Source organism: Poecilia formosa, unplaced genomic scaffold (genome assembly GCF_000485575.1).
Source record: "Poecilia formosa unplaced genomic scaffold, Poecilia_formosa-5.1.2 Scaffold84, whole genome shotgun sequence".
Lineage (NCBI taxonomy): Eukaryota > Metazoa > Chordata > Actinopteri > Cyprinodontiformes > Poeciliidae > Poecilia > Poecilia formosa.
In genome coordinates, this window is record NW_006800023.1 from 2,038,613 (window position 1) to 2,055,671 (window position 17,059).

Below are 17,059 nucleotides of genomic sequence, written 5' to 3' on the forward strand. Positions count from 1 at the left end.
CCTTTTTACGCAGCGGAGCGATGACGACCCTCCGGACGTCGTTCATCCAGCAGGAGAACTGCCTCTCTCTGGACGCCAGGTCGTGGATGGCCGCGATGAAACCCATCACGTTGTGATCCATCAGCGCCGCACAGAGCCGGCCGCCGCCGCTCACGCTGCTGATGTAACTCATCTGCACAAAGACAGACCAAGGAGTATGCAGACTAGAGATTAAACGATTAATCGGATTAACTGTGATTAATTGATTATGAAATAATCATCTTTTGTTTATATTACAGACTAACAAATTTATTGATCTACAAAATAAATAACTGGATAAGAAAACAAACAATAGCAACAAACATAAATTAAAAAGAAGAAAAATAAATTTATTAATTATTAACGGAAGTAAAGACTCGAAAGAAGGCAATCTGCTAAAACAGCAACACACTCAGAGCTGTAATTCAGTCAAAACTGTACAAAAATATTTACATTTTGTATTTAAGATGAAAAAAGATCTTTGTCTATAAATACATTTAAGCAAAAACTCTTCAAGTAACAAAGTTTTAGCTTCACCTGGTTCAAATCCTGCCAATTATTAAAAGCAGATCAGCCTCACACTGCCTTAACGTTAGCCCAGCAGAAATTATTGCATTTCAGGAAAGAAAAAAAATTTCTTATTTACAAAAATAATTTATTTGCATTTTTAATGTATTTCTAATTGAGTATAAGAAAGACTTAAGAGTTTAAATGAAAAACCTGCAGATCATACCTTTTTTAAAATTCTGACTGATTAGTCAGACTAATCAATAACTAAAGTAATTGTTAGTTGCAGACATAACAGAAAGAAGGAAATACTTTTTGATACCAGATTGTTGTCACTTTGAGTATTCAGTGAACAAAAATGAAGCCAAAACAGATCATCAACTGTAGATTTTAAAAAAATTAGACCCAGATGTTTTTATTTAAAGATTAGACTTGAAACAAAAACACTGAATATACGAGTTCTGTATCGAACACATTTTATTCCAAATGTTTCTGCAGTTTTCTCATGTATTCCTGACTTCTAAGTTCATTCCTCCTCCATACACATTCAGTGGCCCGACTGGAAAAACGCTCCACCCATAACAGCCTGGAGTTGTGCGTTGAATCCACGAACCTCGATGCAGAAGGGCAGCAGCGTAGGTCTCTCCGTGCAACTCTTTGTTTTGAGGGGGGAGCTCTGACTCTGCAGCTTCTCGCTGTGCGCCGACTCGCTCTGCTGGCCGCAGTACAACAGGACCGGCTGGACGCAGTCGCCGTCCGCCAGGAGCAGGGAGTGGCTCTGACCGGCTGACAGATCCCAAACCCGGAGGCCGTCTGACAGCTGCAGGAACCAACCAAGAAACGAGTGTGGATTTAGGAAAATCAAAAAAATGTGTTTTCTTTTGATCAAGATGGAGATTTTCACTCATTAACAGCATAAAACAATTTATTGCGGTAGAAAAAACTCAATTAAATCTACGTTTGTTTTTCATATTTGTTAAAGCTGTCACCATGTCATGACAGTTTGTTATGAAACAGATAATCTATTAAAACATCGGTCTCCTCCACCTCCTTCCTTAGCCGCTATTAACATCTGCAGAAATGCAGCGAACCAGACCAGAAGCAACCAATCACAAAACAGTCGCCGGGCAGAAACTCAACAATGTTTTTCTGATGGCAGAGCACACCATGCACAAGATCTACAAGGTTTTTCTGTTGACAAGTTTATGGAAATCTCAGAGTTCAAAGAGTAATCATTTACATCCTCCAAGGGACACACAGATACAGCTGCTTAGGTCATACCAGCCACGCTGTTCGTCTCCATTTTAAACTTTTTACAGCAGTTGCAGCAGAGAGGATTTACATGAGGATGATTAGCGCTGCCAATCACCCTCATGTACTGGCTGGTCAACATTCCAATAGTGGAGAAACAGCTTACCATTACAGGAAAACTGTTTATCCGCCGTTATCAGTGGCCATTACGACTAGGCTGATCATCGAAAACAACATGCTGCAGCTTTACTTTGGGATTTTTAAGGATTTATTTGGACCGTTCTTCAGCTAAAGGAGAATATGATCAAATGACAAAACACTGTTCTCTAACCCACACAAGATCAAAATTACACTCACAGTTTGCTGATAATTAAATTATGATTAAACACCCTAATTATATTTGGTTAAATGTCTCTGAGTGAGTTCAAGAAAAGCTAAAAAATGAAGAAATCTGTTAAGTCCCTACCAGGAAACCAACAATCTAGTAAAGTCTAATGAAACAAAGTGATCAAATATGCATCCAGAATTATGATGGATGCTACAACATGTGGTTTCTCTGCAGAGGTAAACTTTTCTCTATATTACTGGATATGTGTGTATTTGATAAGCTACATTAGACTAGAGCAGAAAAACAACTAACTAATTAATTAAATGATTAAAGCCTAACATTGATATGACTGTATAGAGAGGAATCAATGACCAAACCTTTGCTAACTGAGGTACGGTGACGGGGCCGTCGACACGACCAAGCTGTCCACACAGGTTGCTTCCCCATGAATAAACCTGCAACACACAAGAATTATTTATTTATAGGGCCACAAATTTACTTTTCAAATCCTCACAACATCCATCAGCTCAAATTAATTTAACAAACCAATAAAAGCAAATCGTTTTAAGCTCAAATTACACTTTGGATGAAAGCTGTAGAGCGGGTTTGATGGATGGTTTGGCTGCATGTTTAAATCTGGCTGTTACCTGACACTGTGCAGTGAGCGCCAGCGAATGGTGGGACCCCGCAGCAACTTTGATCACTTCCTGCCCTGTGAGAGACTTGATGCACAAAGGCTGCAGCCTAAACACACAGAGCACACACAACCACAGCAGCAGAGGTTAGAGGAAAAACGTGGATATGAATGTAACTACAAGCAACAAGTGTGTTAAAGGGGATCTATGATGCAAAATTCACTTTTTGCACATTTCTGTAATTTCCTCTGGGTCTCAACTCCAGTTCAGAGATGTACATTTAAAACTTAATGGTAATATTTAAAGTATTATTGTGAGAACGATAAAAATGTTGATTAAAAACTATTAATCACTTCTTTAGGTAACTGTACGGCACAGCATTCATGGCACCACAAACGCCGTCAGTAAACTGCACAGAGAGACATTTTTTAATATGATTTGAATAACAGTTGTGTCAGTTTCTTTTAAAACATTAACTTAAATTTATCATTACAACATTAAATCAAAATTCTTATTATGACTAAAAAATTTTAAAATAAATACAATACAATAAATGGCATCAACTGTTTAAAAAAAAAAAAAAAGCCTAAATGCTTAAAAAATATCCACCCAGTTGGAAAGACTTTAATGTTTTTTGGTGTCTGGAAAATGAGCCTTTTCAAAAATCTTCATTTTGTTAAATCACATTCCATGGGCCCTGTGCCGTTACCTAGCAACCCCAGCTAAGCCCAGCCTGTTACCTAGCAACCTCCACAGAACTAAAGCAAATTTGGTCAGCTGATTCTGACAGGAGCTCAAAATAGGCAGAACAGAGCAAACTGAAATCTTATTTTTTGTACAAGAAATGTAATGAACCTGTTTTGTAGAACTCATAAACCTGTTTAAACGTGACATAACGTCACGTTTAAAGTCCATAAAACAAACCTGGCCAGATGGTCTCCGTGTCCCAGCTGTCCTTCGGACCCGCGTCCCCAGCTCCAGACTTCTGTCTCCAGGGACGGCAGCCCGTCTCCTGAATCATCTGATGCTGCACCAGCACAGAGCGACCCGGAGGCAGCCTGGCGGCGTCTCCGTGGCGACCCTGCATGAAAACAAAACCCACAGACATGAGCTCATAACCGAGATAAAACCAGATGGGTTTAGGATCCATCATGCTGTGGGCCTGCTTTTCCTCCAGAAGCCATGAAAACCTCGTCATGGTTTCTTCTGGATTTACCAGAACAATTTAAGTAAAACTCTCGGGAATTTGGTAGAAAAAGAAATGGATCTTGACTGGTTTTCAGTTGTAATAATAAAAATATCAAAATGTGTAAAACTTCACTGAAAAAACTTTCCTGAACAGTAAACAGTCATTTAATGCTGCAACTAATGATTATCTAATATTATTCTACCAATTATTCAAACAATGTCAGAGAAAAAAAAGACTCTGCTGATTTTTCATTTAACCACTTAAGCTTTTTTGATATAAAATTAGAATTAAAAGATACAAATAAACTAATAAATTAATTCCTGTATTAAATAAGAAAATAAACATTTATTTCCTAAAATGGAAAACAGCAATCCTTTAGTGAACGCTTGATCATTTGTCCAAAGGACGCATCTGAAACTTAAATCAATATGGACTAATCTGTTGAGTATTAAGTGATTGATAATTGGATAGAAAAAGGTGCTTAACAAGCTTTTTTGGACAATTTAAATCAGAAAGAGCTAAAACTGCCACTTGAGGAGTTATAGGTCAAACATATTTGGGTTTTTTATCATTTCAAATGTAAACTATATATTTTTTGTACAGTTGTGGATTAATATCTCCTCTGTGTTGTTCAGCAAATTACATTTTTTGAGTCATTCTCGTTAATGATGAATCGATTTCTATACTAGATTATGTTTATAATTAATTAATCGATTAATGGTTTCAGCCCTACAGTCATTCACAAAATATGTGAACCAGAAGGCTTTGAAGAGTTTGTGTTATTTGTGGTTAGGTTGTAAATCTTCAGAGGTCTCATCAGCTGACAGGAAGTTCACAGAAACACAAACTGACAAATTATTGAGCCGATCAAACCAGCTGAGAGAAGCAAAGACAAGTGAGGCTGCTGGCTGACTTTCATTTTTATGATCCTGAAACTTCTGGAAACCCAGAAAACGGGAAGTTGATCTGCCGGTCCTGCTTATTTTTTAAAACCAAACGATCCTCCCTGTTTGCCAGCTGATTTATGAACTGAAGGCACTAAAACTGGAACTGAATTCATTTGGTTTCTGCAAAATGAGGGTCAAATTTGAAGCAGTTCTCTTTAGCCTAAAAATGGAGGGAGTGGAAACATTTGTTCTCAACTGTGAGCTGTTCAGGTTTAAAGTCTTCAACTGCTGTAAAATTTCTCAGGAGAGAGAATGAATAAAAACAGTTTGTTGACACACGGTCAAACACGGAAATGGGAGAGCAGAACTAGATAGAAATCATAATTATGTCCCATCAACAGATCAAAGTTCTACCAAATCCAAATGGAGCTTAATTACCCAACTAATTAACATTTTCTACTTTACTTTTACATTTCTCAAACAAAAATATTTTTAGTTGTTAATTGAAAGTGCCGGCTTCCTGGTTCAGCATCGAAGGCTTCAGGTATTAATCCCTTCATCTAAATCGCAAAAGAAAATGAGCGACTTTCCCAAATAAACAGTCCGTCCGTTCACACCCGTCCGTTCGTACCGTGGGTGGGGGTTCCAGGAAGCGAGCGCCTGCCGCTCGCCGCCGCGTTCCCCTTCTGGTGTGCGTTTGTGAGGCTGCAGCCGAGCAGCGCCTGCCTCTCCCTCTCCACACAAAGACGAACTTCTTCCAGACACACCGGCGAAGATGAGAGCGGCGCAGACGCCCCGCCGCTGCAGAACGGAAGGTCAAAGGTCAGATACTGAAGCATGGATTGTTTCCAGGGGACAGTCGTTGATAAATACAGGGCTTCTGCTTCATTTAAGGCTTTTTAAGACCATCATCAATGAAAAATAAGACCTGTATCATGATGGAAATTTTAAATTTTATATTGTGGTGGTGCCAAAATTATTTTGCACCAACTGATGGTAACATCGTATAGTTTGGCAAAATAAATGATCCAGAGGCAAAGACAAAAGTTACACCTTTTAGCTAGCTAGCTAGAAATGATATATTAGCTGCTAGTTAGCGGTAGCCTCAACCGCCTCAAGAGTCAAACGTTTTCCTGACTGAAAAGAACCACGAGAAAAAAGACAACATAATTCACAAGATTAAATTGTCCTACCGCAATAAAATGTATGACCAGTGATAAGGCCAACTTACATTTTTATTAATTTAAGACATTTTAAGGTCTTAACTTTAGATAGATGAATATTTGAGACTTTTGAACATCCATCCATAAACAGCAGTGCATAAATATGCAGGTTATTGTTGGATTGGCATAAAAGGTGCAGCCAAAGCAGCTCCAAAGACGCAATACTGCCATAAGTTTATGAAAAAAAGTTGTTTTAATGAGATAAAAGCTTTGATTGATTCATCAAGATCTGATGTGAGCAGCTCAGCACGTAAGTGGTTCTTTCTTTTAAATGAATTCAGACATTTAAAGAATTTGTTTCAAAGTCCTGGGCTGACAATAATTTAATGCAGAGGTGATAAAAGATTAAGTATTTTCTTATTTGTAAATCTAATACCAACTGTAACCTCAGAAGATGCTCAGTATTCCTAATTTTAACACAGTTTGATGTAGATTTATCACAAACTTACAACTTTATTCTTGAATTAAAAACAACAAACAAAAATTTTGCATTTCTATTCTTATCTCTGATTTATGACATTATGTTGTTTAATGTTGTCTGAACAGATCATTGTTGAAAATGAGAATTTGTTCTCAATCAACTTACTTGGTTAAATAGAGTAAATAAATTCATAAAATATAAACTGCAGATCACAGAAAAAAGTCAGGAAACAGTATAATCCATTTACAGCAAATGCAAAATGTTCATCTCTTCTGACAAACTGAAATATTAGCAATATTTTTTAAAAGCTTTGAACAAAAGATGATGAAAAAAATAAACTGAAGAAGTGAAGTTACCAGTGTAAAAGGTTTTACTGTGTTCAGCCTAAACATGGAAATCCAATTGAATCATTTGGACTTTTTCTCTTTTGGGAATCACTCAGACTGAGCAGTCTTGATTAAATGTTATTGATAAACTGAGCTCTAAACAATAAAATGCTCTGCAACAACTAAACGTATTAATCTGTTTTGATCATCGGGTCACAGAACCTTGTTTTGTACAGCATTAAAGATTCTCATACTGATGACAGAAAGTCATGGTTCAGCTGAAGCTCATCTTACTTGTTTGTCTGCATCTTGAAATTTGAATCATCTTTGTAACTTGAAGTCAATAAATCTGAAGACGGAGTTGAAGAAATGCAGCTGTCCTCTGGATGAAAGGTTAAGAGAGAGAAGAGGAAGCATTACAGGAAAGAAAGTAAGAACCAAAACCGAGTAAGAAAAAGAAATCCAAACCGAACCTGATCCGGTCTGGCTGCTCACTGAGTCGGTGTCGCCCGTCGCCGTGGCGTTTTGCGACTCCGACTGAACAGAAAGTTTATCAAGCAAACTCTGGAGCTCCAGGTCGTCAGAAAACGCGGAGTCCTTGTTGGCGGCCCAATCCGACGCCGGATTAGCTTTAGGGCTGCCGTCAGTCTGCGATGCGCACTCCGCTCTGTTTTCCTCAGCCTCCAGCCTGCTGCATGCTGGGAAATTCCTCCTGAAGGTTCAGAGAGCAGGAAATGGAGACATAAGGAAAAATATCTCATCAGTCAGAAACCACTTTCTTTTTTTTTAGATGGAAGATGGAGGACATATTTAAAGACACGGTACTGTTTAGGATTAGATCTGCTGTCATCAGAGAATGAAGATAAACTGGCTGAGGAGCCGCGGCTGCTGCCAGATGACATTCCAGCCGGATGGAGCCTGGGAACCCGTCTCCGGGAAGAAGGCTGGAATGCACATCAAAGAGGAGAAGCAAAAGATAAGAACTATGAAAGCACTTTTCATATCCTCACACAAATTATCCACTACATTCAGGCTTTGACTAGGCCTCTCCAGAACAACATTTGCCTACATGTCTTTTTGAAGATTTAATTTTTTGGAAAAATCTGGATTTCTTTTTGTTTCTAAAACACCAACACACTCAGTAAGGTGGATGGTTGAATAAAACAACAGGTTGTACAGTTATCTGCAGTTTAAAGGGGCAGTACTATGTAACTTCAAGGCATATAGTTCAATTTTATAGCACAATAAAGTAACTATGTCACCTTCAGTTGCTTTAAAAATGCTGTACATATAAAATATGACTTAAAAAGATATTTGACTTAGTAAGATATCACCTGTCTCTTTAAAAAACCTTTGCTCTTTCTGAAACTCTGCCTTCAGGAAGTCATCACAACATGGCTCCTCTATTAACCCTGTAACAAAGTTTTTACCAGCGACTGTAATGAGATCAGCTGGTGCTCAGCTCCACTAGGTGTTTGCTAATTGCTACCGTCTATTCTGAAGGAGCTGATTGGGGGAGGAGCTACATCTCGAAGGCGGGGCTTGGTCCAACCAGGCATTCTGTTGCCATGGAGATTAAAGGATTTGTCAAACATGCTTGAAAGACTCAAAGTAACACTCCAGGTTTGTTTTTGATGAGGTAATGATATTACAACATGATCTAAAGCTAAACAAAAGAGTTGATTTTACATAATACTGCCCCTTTAATCAAATCACAATCGTAATAAAACCAAAATATCCCAAACGTTTCAGACTTATATTAGTTCATTGCCCATTATTGTTGCAAAGCAAAGAAACTGCTGCTCTCTTTAACTTGCAGCAAACAAAAATGGCGTCTCTACCTCACTTCTTGTGACTTCAGAGAGCTCCACCCCAAGCGGACAGTAGACCGCATCATCGGTTGTAACCAGTTCCTCCCTGTCTGCCAACGGGCACTGAGGTGACCGACCCCGCTCCCTCATTTTCGGGGTACTCTGAGCGCTAAAGTCCTGAGCAGGTAAACTGCGGACAAGTGCCAGGCTGTGGTAGGCACCACATGCCACCTACAAGAGACGAAACAGAAACATTTACACCTGGTGGTCCAGCAGACTTGGTTTGATTGGGGACCAAAGTTGCAACATTTGCTACATGGTCAGCTGGTCTGATTTGGTTTCACACTGCACTGCCAAACGATACAAACTAATTGAAAAACTTGTTTCCCTCCTCGCCTGTGGAGGCGCTGCAGCAAGAACAACTGAAGGAAATGACCGGAAATTATCTGAAGAAAACACGGAGCACAACTTACTTCTTCACATAATGTAAACAAATGTGGAGTTGGTTGGTTTGGGGAGCAACAGTCAAACTCTGACATGGACCAAAAACAAACTGTAGTCTGCCTAAAAACCTAGCAGTTCCAATGCATATATGAATGCAAGTGAACCAGAAATCGCTCCAAAAGCAGAAAGTGGACTATAGCTCAAGGCATTCTGGGTAAATACAACCAAAACTAACATGTTTGTCTAGCAGGAGAAACTACTCATTTTCTTTTAACAAAGAAAAAAGTGAAATCCTACAACCACTTAAATCTGATGCCACTTCATTTTTGTTTAAATTTTGTGAATAAGTAAGATGTGCTCAATGTCTTCCTCAGAGGTTTTCATGTTGCTTCCTTCAGTGGTTCTTGGTGCAGCGCCACCACAGGCTAGGAGGTGTAGTGTGAGACCAAACTGTATCAGCTGAAAATGTATCAAATGTAGCAGCTTTGGTTCCCAATCTAACCGATTCTACAGGCCTATCAGGTCTGAAAACACCCTCAGAGACAGGAAAGCATTTTATACATATTGCACAAAAACAACAAACATATATCTGACCTGAATCACATGTCTGCCTGCCAGATGTTCAACCTTCACAGACGGATAACAATGAGAATCTGATTAATAAAATCAAATATAAGAGGAACTGATGTTCAGCCTTGAGGATACCTTCTGAGGTTTCCACACAGGGAAGGTGTTGGTGACCAGGCCGAGCTGGCAGCCGCTCCCCCAGGCCCACAGCTCGTTTTGGGCCGACAGAGCCAGGCTGTGCTCCCATCCACAGGCGAGGCTGACGACCCGAACAACCACGGGAGGAACCACCTCACTGTCCACCACGGTGACGGGACACGGCTCGGGAACTGTCACAGGGAACCATTCACTTTATTATTACCTCAATAAGCAGAAATATAGCAACCAAATTCAACTTCTAAACGTCAACTCCTGTCATGAAAGCAAAGTGTTTTGAATATTTCGAGGAGCAGCTTTAGATAATGTGTAGATTTTTACAGTTCGTTACTTTTTCCATGAAATCTCTGTCATTTTTCTAGCAATATTCAATGATGGCGCGACCACTTTGGACTCAAAGTTTAATGACACATCCAGAGTCTGAGTGGTTGAAGTGAACTAATCATTTTTGGCTCAATTTATTATCCACTCAAAGCATCCGGCATGCTGAGGTGAGTGAATCTTCATCAGTGCAGACAGAGTTACTGCGCATCGTACAAGCAGAATAAATGAAGCGAAACGAAAAGGCATTTAATGAAATTATATTTTAGAGACACTCTGGTGCCACTTTTTAGCACAAGTAAATAAATATGTTATCTTCAGTTATTAAAAAATGCTGTTTATATCTAAGCCTGTCATAATAAGCTACTAACTACGTTATAAATTGAAATGAGCCAAATAATTTCCATCTTGATTAATATTTTTGAAGGATCATTTTGTTTAGCCATCATAATCTGTTTATGCTTTTTATTTATTGTTTTTTGTAGTTGCACATTCCAGCTCCAATGTGCAGTGTTATTTACAAAATTAAACTTTATTAGTCTGTAAGAGAGTAAACTTTAATTATTATCAAAATATTACTTGAAAATTCTCTCAAAACAACATTATCTTTTATTGCAATAAATTCTGGAACAATTTATCATCCAGTAAAATGAGTTATTTTGACAAGTCTACATATATCAAACATTACATAAAAGACATTTTACTTTGTGAATTGACGTCTCTGTCTCTTTAAGAAGATCCTGCTCTTTCATTTTGCCTTCAGTATGTCATCATAGCAATGCCCTCCATTATCCCATTTACAAACGTTCTCAGGAGCTTTGGACTGAGAAGGCCACCCAGTTTCACCAGGTGTTTGCTAACTGCTGCTAGTCTGCAGGAGCTGAGGAAGCTCGCCTACAGCTCCAATGAGGAGTTTTGGGTTTATGCACCCCGAATTGGTGCCACAGAAGATTGAGGGATTCCTCAAGCGTGCATGAAATAATAACATTATAACATTGATTTCACACTATACTGCCCTTTTAAAGCAAACATTTTTGCCAAAAACTGGTCTGACATGATGAAATAAACAAACCTGTAGTGTTTGTGACAGAGGCTCTGTCCGTCTGCCCACACTGTCCTGCAGTGTTCTCCCCCCACATGTAAACGCAGCCCTGCTCGCTTATTGCGCCGCAGTGGAAGCCCCCAGCGGCCACATGGACCACCGTCCTCCCCAGCAGCGAGGCCTCCAGCACCGGAGCCGACACCGGGACGCTCACCCCCCTCCAGGAAAGCTCCCCGAACGAGAACACCAGACCCCCTGGAAAACAACACCAAACCAGTCACTGCAGGACAGAAGAGCAAATGATTTAACACAATGTACAATTTATACGACCTGCTTTTATGGATGGAATGATTAATCGAATTAATCAAGAGTAATTGTGATTAATCGATTACTGAAGTAATTGGAACTAAAAATGATTCCAGTCATCTCAAAAAAAAATAAAAAATCCAAATAAAAATAATCAATAGATCAGCTTTACACTGTATTGATGTTAAGTCAAGCAGAAATAGTTTTTCACATGTTGGTGTCAGAAGTATGTTTTAGCTGCAGATGCATTATTTTCTACAAATAATCAAACGTACACTAAAGCAATGCTGTAATTGCATTTTAGGCAATAAAATGTTTATATTCTTATTTTTAAAAAAAAGAACTGAATTAATTGTTTACATTTTTTCTGTATCTCTGATATTGCATAAAATGCTTAAAAGAATCTGTAGAATGTGCCAATTTCTTAGAGTAATTGATTAATTGTCAGAATAATTTTTTACTAAAATAGTCGCTAACCGCAGACTGACAGCAGTAATGTTGTTTTTAACTTTTAAAATTAAAAGTCAATTTTAAAAGTAACTAACAATTATTGTAGAAATCAATTATGGTGACGATTAATCGCAATTAATCATCAACATATAGTTAATTTGCTACAATTAATTAAACACATAAGCCTGTCTTATGCAATATTAGAAGTACATTAATGATGTAAATCATTCAATTTATTTTTTAAATAAGAAAACAAACATCTTATTGCTTAAAATGCAATAACTTATCAATCCTTTAGTCAATTTGAATTTATATAAATTGTGTTTCATTTTCTGAAAATTTAATAATCGATTCGTCACAATTAATCCTTTCAACCGTAAATACAAATATCTTCATTTCTCTCCATTATATCAGCAAAGAAGATCATGGAACGTTTCTATTTATTCAGCCCAGTGTCTCACCGTTCTTAAATGACCAAAACTTTTATTAGGAATCAAAAATCAAGATCTTGGCATTACTCCAAGATGAGTCCCTAAGTAGTAAAGTTTACATTAAAAACGCACCTTGTGCCAGGAGGATGCCGTGGTTTTCTCCCAGGGAGATGTGCATTACGGGCCTGGACAGCAGCACCGTCTGTGGGCAGAGCTGCTGGGTTCCTCCTCCTGAAGGCCAGACATGGAGGAGGCCTCTGTCCGGAGGCTGGAGGCCTCTCTCATCCGCAGGGCTGCCGGCACAGAAACAACAAACTCTGGCATTTAACTGAACGCAAAGTTAGAGCAAATATCGCAGCTGATTACGACATGAAAAACAGACAAAAAGAAAGAGAAAGCCATCAGAAAGTGAAAGATTGACGAGATAAAGGAGTTAGCATACCATCTCATTAATCCCTAAAGTTGAAAAGGCTTATATGGGATCTGCACGCCCAGACATGCCAACACACTTCTTAGAGAAAACGAATCTAAAACTCAAACGGTCGCTATACGTGTCTGAATGATAGCAAACATGAATCACAATCATGTAAAAGGGAAATTTATAAATTATTCTCTTAATATATCACAAAGTTAAAAAAAACTGAGCCATGTTGATTATTTTTGCTGAAAGAGAACATAACTTTAAACTCTCTTAAGGATTTTTAATATATTTTTACCTTAATTTACAAGCTCCTAAACTCAGGGGATAAATTAATGCTATGTCTAAGACTAAAGTAAAGCAAAAAGCCTGTTTAAAATTAAAATATCAGAAATCTTACTAGCCATGTCAGAAAACGCTTCATTGCTCTGTAAAATAAATGAAAAACATTTCACAACTTACAGGAGATCATTTAACAAAGAGAACTGGATTAACTGATAGATAAAAAAAATCATTTTTCAATTCAAACTTGCAGGATGCGGTCCACAAACATCTTAGGGACATAAAAGACGAGATACAACAAAAACAAAACAGCTCCAGGTTGTGACTCTGTTGTAGCCACATAAACACATCAGCACAGTATCAGTAGATGATAGAAAATTGTTAGGAAAGTTGATACAGTCAGTCCAAAACACTTTATAGCAGACTTTTTCACATTATCATTCAGAAATATAGAAACAAAAGGCTTGCTTTTGTTGTGAACCGGCATTAATACACAAACCCAATTAAAAGTAACTCTTTAAGACTAAAACTGAAGCCTAACAGAGCAGATGAGGGATCCATCTGATTTTTAAAAATGGTGATTTTGTTTTGAACACTAGGGGAAACAGATTGTCATGGTTTCCTCACCTTCCTTCTGGTTTCTCCATCACTTCATGCTCTCAGAGCTCCAGCACGGCGATGGCACCTTTATGAACATTTTACTCAAAACTCATCTGTTGTCTCTTCTGATTACGTTCAGCTGACATAAAGACAGGAGCCTCCTCCGTCCTGAGTTGATGCCTCTTCTGCTCATTTGGATCCAGGTTCTTGTTTGTTGAACTTCTGCTCAACAGATAAGACAGATTAAGACCTTGTCAAAATCATCCATAACTTTAACACATCTTGCAATCAATCAATGATTTTTAACAATCAAAAATCAGAGAGAAAAAAAGATTAATATTCAGCACTTCGCACAAGTCTTTTGGGGTTTTTGTCAACCACCTTAGAACATTTGAACACTAAAATATTTACCCACAATTCTTAGCAACAATCCTAAAGCGCCACCTAATTGAATGGTGTGCGAACACCAAATCCCTCGTCTTTTGTAACTTCCAACAAGTTTTCTAAGGTTTGTCCACATTTCCTAACCCCTTATGAAGACAACTATCCCCACAGCATTATGTTGCCATCACCATGTTTAATTATTCAGGAGGTTTTCTAAACTGACCATCTTCCCTTGGACAAAGTTTCCAGTTCGGAATGTTATTTTTTTGGTCGGGTACCTTAAAAAGATCACATTAATGTAGAGGATATATGTTTTATTTAGTTAATTTAGTAATTTATAAATATACCTAATATGTATTTAGCATCTAAATGGCAGCAATGCACCAAAAAGTTGCTTCCTAACTGCAATTAAACAAGCAGAAGAAGACCACTTTCTCACAACTGTTTAACGTGTCAGAATTTCAATGTGGCGGCACCCATAGACATTGCTTGCAGTACTTTTACAAACATCATTTTCAGTTTCACTTTCCATAAGCAACCATTTTTAATTAGAGCTGCAGGCTCTACATGATTTTATTTTATTTTCCCTTACATGTGTGTCTCGTAAAATAAACATGTTTCCAAAAAAAATCATACTATTTTGATCTGAAAAGCGGCCATATTGAAACACAAAACATATTCAGGACAGTCAGAGTTGCTCCCGATTTCCTGGTGGGAAATTTGACTTGCAGGTGATTTTTCCAGGTGACTGGGGTGTCAGAATGCCCCAGTTCTGTGTACAACTGGAACGCAGCATATCCCCACAGCATGATGCTGCCATGTTGTACTCAAAATGGTCAAACTTTCCTGTACCCACTAAAGAGTCATTATGTAGTTTGTTTTGATACTGATGTTGACTGAAGGTGGAGTCTGTTTACCTTTTTTTTAAGTGTAAAGGTAAAAAGGACTAAATTACATACCAGATTTTTGATTTTTAAACGAAATCCAATACATTAAATTCCGTCCTTGCAATGTCTTGTAAATAGTTGTTGAATTCATAATAGTCTTGCTTAGTCTTAATCCTTCAAACTCAAACTCTGCACAGAGATCCAGTTAAAGTGAAGGAAACAGATTTGTGATTGTCCTCTCTCTTATCTTCATGCAGGATGCTCTGTAAACACACCGCTGATTTATTTATTGTTAGTCATTCACACTCTGAACTTGCTGACAGACATGCGTATTACAGTGTTAGACCAGAAACAAACATTTTCTCTTTCTATCCACTTTCACTGTATTCGCACACTGCTAATTCAATAGAAAGTAAACGATGTCTTTCAATATATTCGACAGTCGAATAGCGATTTAACTGAGCGGCTACGCAGCTACCGAAGCTAAACAGGCTAATTAAACTTACCAGCGACTCCATCAAACTCGGCTGGAAGTGAAGAAGTTGTTTGACGCGGCTCCTTTCAGTAAGTCCGGATAATCTGGTGTGACTGGCACCGCTGATACGACGAGCTAATGAATTTTAATATATTTAAATCAGTGCAGGAGTTCAGAAAGCAGAAGTAGACTGGATGTTGCTCGGAGGGACGACAAACTGTGCGATGGAATCCGCGCAGGGACAAACATCGCGGTGACGACACACCTGAAACTGCCGCTGATGAGCCTGTGACAGAAAAGCGAAGATGTACGAAAGAGGTCCCACTCCGAAGCGATTCTTACTGCCGTCAGTTGTAGAGATATTCTATTCTACGAAAGAGGGCATACTCTGATTCAATTTCAAGAGCTGTGGTATTCTTAATTGGATCAGGCTAAAATACAAAGCTAAAGTTAAAATTATAATAGAAAGTTTTGAATTTGTTTTCTGCCTTGTTTTTAAGTTTAATTTACACAATTTTGATTTACCAAAAAAACAAATCAGCCACTTAAGGCTATTTTTTAAATCTCAAAACAAATCCTGTAATTTCAGTATCATAAACAAAACCTTACTATTTTACCTCTTACTGTGTTCTGATAAACTTTGTTTAGAGACTCTTATTACACTGTATTATTTATAGTGTTTTACTAAGGTTTATTCTTTAAAGTCTGATAAAACATTTTGTTATATTTTGGATATTTTTTCAGGACTTATAACAAAGACATTAACATTTCAGCTCTAATATTTAACAACAAAAATGAATACTTTATCCTGGAAATTGAACCACAGATATAGATTTTCCATACCAATAGTAGATCTTTGAACATTTAATTAATTTTTGTAAAGTGTACCACATATACCAATAAATTATCCAATAAATTAGATAATTATCCATTAGAGTTATTTGTTTTTCACAATAGACTAGTAATGTATGCATCTGAACAGCAGAGGTCTCACTCATTTGAGCTGCAAAGCACTCAGATAGGACACAACACATTTTTGACAATAAACAGGAGGAAATACAAGGAAATACTTATGTATACTTGCCATTCAATGCTAAACTATAAATTAGTAAAACTTGGGGAAAATTAAAAAGCTAAAACAACCAGCTCCAAAACTTTTATGAACAAATTCAGCTAAGATTTGATCCAATGAATGGGTAATCAAAACTAAATGAATAAGAGTTAAGGCATTTTTATCATTTTTCATCAAAATGACTGATGGTTGGAAAAATAAAGTGGAAGTATTTGATACTAATTGCTTTTCTCAGGTTTAATGTTATAGATTAGATAATGGTAAAATGACAAGAATTATGATTAATAACAGTTTCTGCTTAAATAGAACAAACATAATTGGCGATATTTATACTACCAGTAAGTATTTTTCAAAATGAAGACAAATGAGGCTATACTATGTTTAAAAAGTTTAATCTACTGAGGAACATGTAAAGAAATGACTTCCACAGAGAGGAACTGGGAAAAGATGTGATGGTTGGAGGCATGCCTCAGATGGCGATCCTCTGATGTAATGCTCCTACAAATTGCTCTGTGGAAATAAACGTTTGTCATAAATATTTTGTCTGTCAACAAGTAATAAATCATAATATCATCAGTGATTTTTCATGATGACTGACTGTCTTATAGACTGTAGGTTTATTAAGAGT

General features: G+C 37.6%; 1 protein-coding gene across 3 annotated transcripts in view; it reads right to left on the reverse strand.

Annotated features, from left to right (window-relative positions):
• Positions 1-15,623, reverse strand: part of LOC103141501 (alsin-like) — a 33,005-nt gene extending 17,382 nt beyond the window's left edge. For 2 of the 3 annotated variants that reach the window (XM_007557173.2, XM_007557172.2), the window contains exons 1-16: positions 15,391-15,619; positions 13,641-13,835; positions 12,446-12,606; positions 11,157-11,381; positions 9,746-9,936; positions 9,635-9,667; positions 8,627-8,827; positions 7,611-7,729; positions 7,259-7,497; positions 7,080-7,167; positions 5,447-5,616; positions 3,664-3,820; positions 2,752-2,848; positions 2,482-2,559; positions 1,139-1,345; positions 1-172 (exon numbers count right to left, since the gene is read on the reverse strand). In XM_007557173.2, coding sequence (XP_007557235.1) covers positions 1-172; positions 1,139-1,345; positions 2,482-2,559; positions 2,752-2,848; positions 3,664-3,820; positions 5,447-5,616; positions 7,080-7,167; positions 7,259-7,497; positions 7,611-7,729; positions 8,627-8,827; positions 9,635-9,667; positions 9,746-9,936; positions 11,157-11,381; positions 12,446-12,606; positions 13,641-13,660 — 2,158 coding nt within the window. In that variant the 5' untranslated portion in view covers positions 13,661-13,835; positions 15,391-15,619. Of the gene's footprint in view, positions 173-1,138; positions 1,346-2,481; positions 2,560-2,751; positions 2,849-3,663; positions 3,821-5,446; positions 5,617-7,079; positions 7,168-7,258; positions 7,498-7,610; positions 7,730-8,626; positions 8,828-9,634; positions 9,668-9,745; positions 9,937-11,156; positions 11,382-12,445; positions 12,607-13,640; positions 13,836-15,390 lie in introns of all 3 variants that reach the window. The other variant, XR_001662749.1, reaches the window with a different exon arrangement.
• Between the last annotated feature and the right edge of the window lie 1,436 nt (positions 15,624-17,059).